This window comes from Dreissena polymorpha, chromosome 7 (assembly GCF_020536995.1).
Source record: "Dreissena polymorpha isolate Duluth1 chromosome 7, UMN_Dpol_1.0, whole genome shotgun sequence".
Lineage (NCBI taxonomy): Eukaryota > Metazoa > Mollusca > Bivalvia > Myida > Dreissenidae > Dreissena > Dreissena polymorpha.
Genome location: NC_068361.1, coordinates 31355635 through 31366761, shown reverse-complemented (window position 1 = coordinate 31366761; position 11127 = coordinate 31355635). Strand labels below are relative to the sequence as shown.

At 34.1% G+C, this 11127-nt stretch overlaps 1 protein-coding gene across 1 annotated transcript; it reads right to left on the bottom strand.

Annotated features, from left to right (window-relative positions):
* Nucleotides 1-2174: 2174 nt before the first annotated feature.
* On the bottom strand, nucleotides 2175-8211 carry LOC127839402 (uncharacterized). Its single transcript, XM_052367767.1, has 6 exons — nucleotides 7960-8211; nucleotides 7485-7611; nucleotides 6847-7148; nucleotides 5853-5999; nucleotides 5528-5660; nucleotides 2175-5302 (listed from the first exon to the last, which is right to left on the bottom strand). The coding sequence occupies exons 2-6, from the start codon at nucleotides 7605-7607 to the stop codon at nucleotides 5153-5155; spliced, it is 855 nt and encodes a 284-aa protein (XP_052223727.1). The 5' UTR covers nucleotides 7608-7611; nucleotides 7960-8211; the 3' UTR covers nucleotides 2175-5152.
* Between the last annotated feature and the right edge of the window lie 2916 nt (nucleotides 8212-11127).

Sequence of the window (11127 nt, the reverse complement as noted above, 5' to 3'; positions counted from 1 at the left end):
GGAATATAGCGTCCGTATAACGATTTTGCGGATACTGACGCGGATACGGATGCGGATGCGGATTGGTGGAATACTAGCCTTATTTTAGGAAAATATGTACGAAATATCTTCGTCACAATCGGCTCGGGCGCTTATTTGTCTTTGCTGCATATTACTGATTAACAGCACTAAATGACAATTCTATACTTTATAAGCCGTACGGCTAGACAATCTCAATAGGAAAGGCTATAATACGTACAGCGCCGTAAGGCTAGCCTATTGTCTAGCCGTACGGGGCCGTACGGTTAGCCTCTTGTCTAGCCGTACGGGACTGTACGACTAGCCACTGCCTTTAGTTATTGGAGGTTCTTATGTATTATACCCAGTCGCAAGTGTTATAGGCTATACTCAAATCTTTTCGTCCGTCTGTTATTGGATACTGTGATGGGTTATGTATCACATTCAATGTTTTTTGTTTGTTTATAAGACAAAATCAGATTTTTTTTCAAAATACCTTCCTTTTAACTAATTTGAAAGCATTTTTACAGGTCCATTCTTGCGAAGCAATAATGCAAGTTAAAAAACTGGTTTTACAAGTCCCTATTCGATATTTATGACATAACTATGACTAAAATCTTCAGAATAGTTCAAAGCACGAAATGAATATCTTTCTGTTGGACATGAGGAAGTGGACCGAATATCGATGACTGGATCATTTTCCACGAAGGCACATAAAACTACAGTAAAGTTCCGCTACTTTCAGCTTGGTCTTAATAGCATGTCGGACTTCATAATTAACAGGGTATTTTGTTCTTTATTCAATACTTTGGGACCATGCAATCTTGAAAAATTGCAATTTACAGTGTTCAATGTGGTCTTAATAGCGGTACTCTTCTTGTACTAGGAATCGCTGCGTGTTTTAGTCATTATCTTTGAAATCCTTTTCGAAGCTATCATAAAAAACATTTATACTCGTGTCACGCCAGGGTGACATCACGTCAGGTTTAAACACAATAAGTAAATACATATTGTTATAACGTTTAAATATTCGTTTGACTTCTATTTTTCATTTCAATTTAATAATCCTATAAATGTTTTGTTTTTGGTTGTCATATCTATTTACCATTAACGATCCGCAACTGTTTTACCTTTACGTATCTTTGCAATGAAACTGTTATAGCGACAACTGTTTCATTATAGCTGCTTGCATCACACGGACACCACTGTTATATAATTCAATGATTTCTACAAGGATGATTCTATCCTACATTATCTCAATTGTTTAACCAAGGACATTGTGCTTTTAAAAGTTCCGGCGACTACAAAATCACGCAACAGGAGAAAATAACACGATACGTAGTCAAATAATGCAAAAATTCAAAAAAATATTAAAATAACATTAAACACATATTTAGTTCACCATTGTGTCATTCCCTCTGTAAAATGAATTCGACTCAAAATGTTATTAAATGTATTATGCAAGGAAACCATGCAGAGCGATTCATGCATAGGCCACACAAATACAAACAAATCTGATCGTGAGGATTTAATATATAAAGTTTGAGGTCGAGAAGATCTTAACCACAATTCTAATGCGAGTGTCGCAAGATATAACTATGCTCAAGGCCAACTCATTTTTTAGCAAACAATGTTTCGTATTTCAAGTGACACTATCTCAGGGACCCGGTATGTCGGTATAAAGTATCACAGAGTATACATATATAAAAAAATAATTGGGTCATGGGGACCCAGATACGAGGTTTAAAGTAAAAAAATGTATATGTTATTTGTCTGCAGAAATAACTAGATATATTAAGTTTTGAGTTATATATAGGTTGTTGAAGGTAATTCGCATAAAACACGCTATTTTTCAGTTGGATACTAGCATGGGAAAGGGAAGTACCCAACACTCCGGAAATATATCACAGACCCTATATTTAACCCAGTATGAGTATATATATATATATATATATATATATATATATAGATAGATATATATATATATATATATATACGGAATATTACGCTAGTCAATTGTTCAAAGAGTATGTATTCAGTCGAGTGGCTTGTTTGATGACGTATCACACTGGAGGCGGAGCCTCGAGTGTGATGCGAAATAATACAAGCCACGAGACTGAATACAAACTCTTGGAACAACTGACTAGCGTAATATTCCTTTTATTATATACACAACTAACGAAAACAGTTAACAATTGTATTTTTGCTTAAACAAAACTGACAAAACAATAACTTGAACGGTACGCCGTAGTTTATTTAAGACGCGTATGAATAAAGTTTATGTAAATTACCGTGTAAACATTTGAACCGGGAAAACACAGGATTTCGACACGCTAACCTTAATGTCATCGTTAATCCAACGTTTATAACAATTAAATTGACAACTTTGCTTCGATGTTTGTAACAAAAGCGTTTAAACGATATGCACTTCCACTTCTATTCTTCCATGTCTTTATCGAAACTTATTTTAAACCACGCTATCGTATTGTATTCCTATCGAAATTTATATTGATGCATGATAAACACACACTCTGAAAAACGTTCTGCATTCGTTCGTTTTAAACAAAAAGTTTACTGATAAAAAACACCACGTCCGAGTACTGTCCTTAAATTCCAGAGAGTTTAGATAAAACTATGGACTACGTAATACATTGCGTAATATGGGGGTTTCCTATTTTCGGTACGCGTAATGTGACGTCATTAAATGGATCGAAGAAAGTAGTCCGGCTAGTATGGTAATACGGAATTGGAAACAGCGAGTAGCGTAATACGGGATTTTATTTCAACGATTGATACAACCTGTATTTTGTTTAAAGCATTAAACAGGTATATAATAAATATAAGTATTGCATGTCGTCCTCTCCTAAAGACCTACAAGTATATTAGTTTATATGATCCTACGTTAAAGTCCTTAATAATTTTTCGAAAACGATTTTAAAGTAAACAGCCCCTGTGATATTGACCTCATACAGGACGACTTAACAATGTATAGGCTTATTCATTTCCATAGAAAATATATGCTTACTGATTTGGTTATGTTATTACGTTATGTCGATTCGTTCTCTGTCTGTTAATGTTACGGAAACGTTCTAGTAAATGGCAAAATATAGTTTTCGTGTTACACGCCTCTAAACCTGTATAATTGAGCATTAAAATGGACGTGCATAGGCATTTTTCTTTTCTCCCGAGTAAGAAGCAGAACAAGTTTATCTTGGGTCAATGAATATTCTAAATATCTTAAAGTTTAAAGTAATCGCGAGGACTTAAACCAACAATTCACGCACACATTCGAAGTCCTAAAACTATACTTCAACGAAGTCTATAAATAAACACGTGTCAATCCTTGTTTTGACGACCACTAATCCAACACAAGTGATATAATTTGATAAATCCGTGTACAGTCACAAAAGAACCACTGCAAGTGTTTCATGGCAAATTAAAATACTTTTTCCTTGTCGTTTAACGAGATTTGTCATTCTGCTGTCTTAATTCTGTACCATGTGCATCCGGAATTTTCCAGCTTTTACACTACCACAGTACATTTTATGAGCGGACCACTGTAGAGGACCACAAGCGATTTTTAAATAGTTTGTAGGAATATTAAGAATATTAACAGTTCTCCTGCCACTTGTATTACTGCGGTCAGTAAAAAAGATGACACATTTCCAGGGATAGCTTAGTTAATAAAAGAAAAGCACCATTACATACTTTTGCAAGTAATCGACAACTAGCCTTTTGGATTCAGAGAAATTGAAAGAATGGCTAAAAACATCACCATGAGCAATCCACGCACTGGCTGTGTTTAAGATTTGAGCTCGCGATAACAGTATTAACAGTCCATCGTTTTACAATGATCGCGTATCATGCCTTACTGACGGGAATTAATAATACCGTAACCTACCTCTGGACCTCCAGAGGAGAGGGATGTTGTTGTATTTTGCTTGTCTTTTTTAGTCTTTATAAATAAACCATGTAACTTGTAAGTATCATTTTTACCAAAGGACATGTCTTGAACAATAGTAGACGGGGCGACAATACACTATACAATATTACATTCCGAATACGAAACCTCAGGTCATTGCTGTTTTAAAGGAAAGAGGGTGAAGATATTTACATCTATTGAACAAGTGAACTCTTCATGGCATGCAACGCATTAAAACTGGGGCATTATATGAACCCTATGTGATAAAATTTCTAAAATGTGAGTCCTCTGATACTTTATGTTTGAATGGATAGACCTGTTCACAGATTTGTCATGTATTAAAGTTTGTCATTAAACGTTTTAATTTCATAAATGTAAACATTAGAACTAAAAGGCTTCAGTGAAAAAATAAAACAATTTAAAAAAGAAAAAAAGTAATGCATTATGGGCTCGAACCACTGACCCTTGTGGTAAGTCTTGCATTAAACCTCTCTACCATTCGTTTCAAAGCATGGTACATGTTCAGTATAACTGTTTTCCATAGATATAACGACAATTTGCAAACCTGAAACATTTATTTTTTCAATTTTGTAAATTTACTAAATTTTGAAAAGGTCCCTCTAAAAGAAGACCAATTCTTAAGATGTCTTAATTTAGTTTGTCTTTATAAATTATTTGACCTTTGGTATTGATAAATATTGACCACACGAGGCACACTTTCAAAAGTCGGTACAGACAACAGTTATGCAATATTATGCCACATAAGAAATCTATGAGTCATGCAGATGATAATTGTATCGTTTAAGTTATCTAAACATTATTAAATGAAAACTTAAATCATTTGATACCTTTCGGTTTCATAGTAAAAGATTTCAACGTTGTTTGCTATTTTACTCACAGGGCACTAACGTTATGTGTATGAGACCTTTTGAAAATATAGAAAAATCTTTGTTTAAGATACAGTTTTTGAAAGTGTTTACCTTTTTTTAATTTGTGGTGACGTGTGTAGGAATCTGAATGAAATCATTTTGCTAAATTTGACAGAAGTTTACCCAAGGGCCAGGCTTAAATGTTTAGTATATATAACTGGCTGTTAAAGTAATACATGTAAATCATATGAGTGAATAAATATACAAACGACGCACGATGTCCACTTAACACAATATAAATCTATTTTTAGAAAGAAAATCAATCACACTTTATTATGTGTGTAGATTATCTTTAATAGAAAAATCAAGAACATATTACCACGAGTGTAGATGAACTAACTTCATGAAAGTCGAGGCTAGTTTTCTGGTAGTCCCTAACCGTAATCGGGATACCTATCCAGGAATCATTTGCATATTTGTATCGGTCTGATGCTTCGATCGTCACTGAGCAATTCTGAGGAATGAGATTATATAGAATTCTAAATTCATGAAAACAAAGTTTTACAAACTTTCATTAACAAAAAACGGTTTTGTCGAGATGATATGTTTGTTTTCACGGCTTTTAACGCGTCATTTTCTTTAAGTACAAACATCTAACAAACAGATGTTATGATATCCAAACAATCTGTGTTATCTTGTATGGTAAACATCCTGTTTAAAGTGACAAAAATGGTAATACCGTGTTCACTGTGGTTCCGACTGGAGCATTAAGTGTACCAGCTTCAATGAATTTTGACATTTGGCATTTAACCAAGTCATTATCTTCGTAATACACAGGAAAATGAATGGTTGTGGTCTTGTTCAGAAGAATTCTGCAAGGAAGAAAGCGAATATGCTCAACTTTTTATATGTTTCGAAGCGTTTGTTTTTCATTGTCATTTATGAATATTTTTTAAGATTTCGCAAGTGGATAGGCTTACGCGTCTTCTTCCACGCATCATAAGAAAATCATTTTATCGTACATGGAGTTTCTGATGTTTTTTTATTTATAGATGTCAAAATACCTGTAAAATGGTTTGGGTAAACACTTCGGTGCTCGGTTAGGTTTGTTTGTGTCCGTCCTGACGTTGGGCTTAATTTGCGTTTGCAAATGCCACGGCAGCGAGCGATGACCCTGATAGGTAAGATTCCTCCAGTAGTTTCCGTCGACGCTGAAATGACGATTAAACGGATAATACTAACATTGTCTTAGTAATTTCATTTTTCGCAATACACTGCCAAGATTAGTGACGTGGCTTCATATTATGAGTGTTTCCTCAAGAACAAGACGTATTGTAAAAACCGCCTCAGTTTAAAAGTAATTGAACGAATACAATTAAGCTTACTTAACCTGAATACCTTTTTTGTTTTCATACATGTTTTGTGCTAAGAAACCGCACCTTATTTGTTTTGAGCATTAACATTGCAGAATATATGTACGGCACAGCATTGACCCGATAACTGTTATACATTAAAGTTCGCAATATTTGACTCGTTACTTGAAATACAACTTAATTAAAAGAATACATTATACATTGAAAATTGTATTTTAGTTTTAACAAACATGTCTGTATGGTATCATTGATTTCCATTGTGAGCGAAGTTTACTTTCACTTAAACTCGTAGTTCAAAAGAAGCTTATCTTATTACATGAATTATTGTATCATTGTATAAATTCGTGTTTCTTTTTTAATAGACATTCTGTTTAAAATTACTATTTATTTTTAGATATACACACATACATATATAAACCGTCAATTGCGTAACCAATATATGGTTATACAATCATAGTTAATAGAGGAATGTAAAGAAACTTGACTGGCAGCGAATACCTTATACTTTTATAAGACGAATAAATTTATCAAGTTTTCGACCATTTTGTGTAATTGATCGTAAAATGTGGTAAAACACAAACATGAAACTGGTTATACTATTATGATGTGTAAAAATTGAATTCAATGAAAAAATGTACAATTGCTTTTATATGAAAATTGTATTATTTAAATTCGGCGAACTTACCTAATGTCTACTTCGACCGTTCCGTTTAGTTCAAACGCAAATGTAGCAATAACTTGTTCCCACTTCTCACTCTCGCTTACATCCAGGACGGACTCTTGCATTGTATTCATTACTTTGTCATTGATTGATATGTCGAATACGTTGTTTGAATTTACTTTGGCATCCAATGTATAATTGCCAAAGTTTACTTTGTCGTTCAATCTTCTATAGGCCAATGTCGACGTTCCTACTCGGTTAGCTTTGCAGTTTGTTCCACAAGGCCCCGTGCCCAGCTCCCAGCCTGTGATTACTTGCACTATAGCCTGTAAAAAAGTAAGTGTATAAACACATGAATTACATGGATGTTAATAGGCAATGATTACATTTAAACGAAAATCGATTGATTGGTCAATTATTTCTTAAAAATAAAAACTAGCGTGGCACGAACCATTATTTTTGAAGCACAACGGTTTAAAAATACATTGTATGCTTAAGATAAAAAGTTGTATCGGTTTTAAGGAATATGATATTAAATGTTTTAACCCAGACCACTTTTTTGATAATGGAATTATACTTGGGAGTTCTCTGATTGTCATAATATAATTTGAAATCTTAAGTGCAGAATGCTATCGCCAGTAAAAAATAATTATTTTGCAAACCTTGTACATATTCGTGCCGTTTAGTTTCTCTAGGTCATAGTTGATATAACCGCCGTAAAACACTGGAGTCTGAACCGACATACGGGTAACAAGAAGAAGCAGGAATGACGTTGCGTGTCTCATGTTTCTAAAAATATCGTTAGTAATTTTCTACTGGCGAATTACGAACACAAGTTATGGTCTTTGTTAAAGGTAATGACGCGTATTTTGTAAACACAGTTGAACTGTATTAGAGTAGCTAACCGTTTTTATTGAATACTATTAAAATATGTGGAAAGAAAGATAATTAACTATTACCGGAACTTGATAAAGTTCACTCAAGGCAGATTTCCTTTACAATTCTTGTCAATTCAATACACTTTAAAAACGGTTAATAGAAATATAATTATATTGTGCATTTTGGCATTTTGTGAGATGATATTCCGTTAGTCGTGTCAATCGTATATTATCAAACGCTTAGATAAAATCTACTTACACTTCAGCCCGTAAACATGCGACGTTCACAATGTCTTCAAATACCAATAAACGAGTCTACAACGTCCCGCTATGCAATATCCTACACAGTTAATGTGTCTAGTTCACTCCTCACTCTTCTAAGCTCTGAAGAGATTGTGGGGCGAATTGCGCGACAAGTGGTATTAAATGACGTGAATATGGTATAATTGTTACAAAAACATGTAAAACGGATCTACATGCCGATGACTGGATAGGTTACTAGAGAAAACACTGATGCGACAGGAGGGATTTACATTTTACGTTATTGGCAGAAGTCGGATCGTTATCATTGCCCTAATCTTCTTACGGACAAATGCTTCTCGTCTGTAATTCGTGATAATCCTGATAAACCAGGGGTCTTTGGAGTCAAAAGACGAACGTCATGGTGATTTAGAACTGGGACAGATTTCCTGAGGATCAATCTACTCAAAGTCATGACCATGAACTGAAATTAAAGATATTATTATATTGTAGGTTATTATTTCGATAAAATTGTGAGACGATTAAAAGACTTTTTGATATTACAGTTATGAGACTGATTAACGCGTATAACGATGTATGACTGATATTCAATTATATATGAACATTGAGAGAGATAATAAGTTATATATATAAATTCCATACAAAGAACTCATACTTACAATTTTTCAAATGCACATGTGTTTCTAGTGTGTTATCTGTTAACGATGGCATAACCCATCGATTTGTGAAGTTCATAATGTTTTTGTAAATTAAACTGTATTTAATAATATTTTATTTCAAGTCGAAATTCTATTAAAACTCTATCCTTAAATACAGACCTTAATTTTCGAAAACTATGCAACAGATAAACCAACATGTTTTGACTACCCTACCACATGTGAAAATAACGTCGCAGACAGAAAAAAACGTGATAACCTCGTTTGTAACTTGTTGACTCTTTAATTAATGAATATGACCCACTTTTCATTAAATCCAGCATATCGATTCCCTTTCCAACCAGCGTATCACACTCGTTTAAATGTCAGGAGAACCTTCATGCATATAAACAACATACACAGCGAAACGTGCTTAAGGCTGGGTTTCGCGCGATTTATCTTGTTAATAATTTGCATGATGCAACACATGTTGTTTGTTTAGTGTGTTAATCAACGTACACAATTCTGAATTTATTGTATGTTTGTGAGTTGTTGTTTGTTTTCCGCCAAAATCCGTTTTTGAAATCTCACCCTTTTCCCGGGTACACTGCGTTACAAGGACTTGTACATACTTATGCCAATAGCTTGCAACCAGCTTCAATCAGAGAAAGTGAGAGAATAGCATATACCTAATTTCATGGCCGTTTTGCATACATAATAGATAGCTGTGCCTGAGATCAAACCTGCGATCCTCGGGTGTTTGGTCCAGCGTTCTTCAAACAGGACGTAGACTTTGTGAATGTGCTGGTAATTAGCATACATACAATATATACTTCAATGTACATCTGGACCATTTATTGATGCGTGTTTATTCTATTAAACATAAAACATTATTTCAATCCGAGTTAAAATTGAAAGGAATAAGACAAAGACAATTTTTCATCAGTTAAATAGTTTATTAGCATGAAACAGACTGCTGATAGATTTAATCCCAAGGCTAACGCAGATCGATCTAGAATGACAGTCGATCGAAGTCATTTTGAAGCGATAATCTTATTGCTCATGCCATCGCTAAAGATAAATATCCCATGGAGCGACTATCTGAAAATAGCAAATGCCATAAAAGAGTCCGACAGCTTATTGTTCTATGTTTATATTGAAAAGCGTTGCATCATACAAATAGAGGACAAGTTCGCAACAAGTTTATCGAACTAGACATATGACGATAGCGGTTTCTTGTTTAAAATTAATGACATGTTAAGGATTTGATTTACAGCGATAATGATAGCCGTTTGCTATCTAGTGAAAGCTTTTAATATTTAGACACAATATTTAACACGTCGTGCTAAAACCTTAACATTGGCTCTAAAATCAAGGTGCTTCCATCTACAACTTTGGAACTTCATATGTAGATGCAACTTGATGAGTTCTACACGTCACACCTATTTTTGGGTCACTGGGTCAAAGGTCAAGGTCACTGTGACTTCTCAAAAACATTTCAAGCTTTCATTTATTCAAAACTGCACCCGCAGCCAAGCATTGGCACCCGTTATGCGGTGCTCTTGTTAACAGCTATTATTACCCCCCTTCGAAGACGCGTGCGTGTATTGGATCCCTACTGTCTTTCTGTCGGTAGACTATTTGTTCCCTACATAAATCTAGAAACCACTTTTATCTTATTATATGCAAATTGATATGATAATTACTTTGTGGAAAAGAAAGATGCCTATTAGTTTTGAAGTTTACAGGTAAAAGGTAACGGTCTTGTTAGCTTCAATTCGTTTCCGCACGATATCTTGAGAATGATTTACAGAGTGATATAATTAACGCATGTTTTGTAAAGTGTGCACATTCGACGAAGAAATGTGTAATTCGCTAATATTTACATACACTCTTAATTTTCTGTAGAAATATGAACGAGTTCATTTTGCGTAACCCGTAAGCCGGCGATACGGCCTTCGAAGGCGGAGCTTCTAAAATCAGACAAATGGTTTCAAGACGCTGACGCGTAGTTATACAGTGACCAGTACCGTGACCGCACTACTTTTGTAAATATAGTAACAAACATTAATAAACATTACCCGTTTGTTTACTTTTGTTTCTTTGATGTTTCATTTCTCGATGTCTCGATTTATGCCATCAATTTTCTTAGTTGTCAAATATTTCTAAAAAATATATTACCGAACCAGCTTTCCGTATTTTATTTTTATCACTTGAATACGCAATTTATGACGTATCTTGTGTGACGTCATTTCGGTGACTAAACATTTTACGAAAACAATATGGACGTGGTGGATTTTTTACAATTAAATATTTGTTAAAAGCGGGCATATACGATTTTGTCAAATATTTATGAATTTATATAAACTGTGTAAAAAACTTATTATATATATATTTCAATATAAATTAAAATAAAAGTAAAGAAGAACATGTGTCGAAAAATGCGAAATAAGCCAGATATTTAATTCTGAAATTGAAAACGGCTGTACAGCCGAATTCGCCAGCATACCATACTAGTCCAGGCCACTTAC

Excerpts from the sequence above, each read along its gene's own strand:
- LOC127839402 (XM_052367767.1), bottom strand. The coding sequence starts at position 7,607 with ATGAGACACGCAACGTCATTCCTGCTTCTTCTTGTTACCCGTATGTCG. Across the intron at positions 7,149-7,484 it reads ACGGCACGAATATGTACAAG|GCTATAGTGCAAGTAATCAC; the intron begins GTTTGCAAAATA and ends ACTTTTTTACAG. Across the intron at positions 5,661-5,852 it reads TTACCCAAACCATTTTACAG|AATTCTTCTGAACAAGACCA; the intron begins GTATTTTGACAT and ends TCTTCCTTGCAG.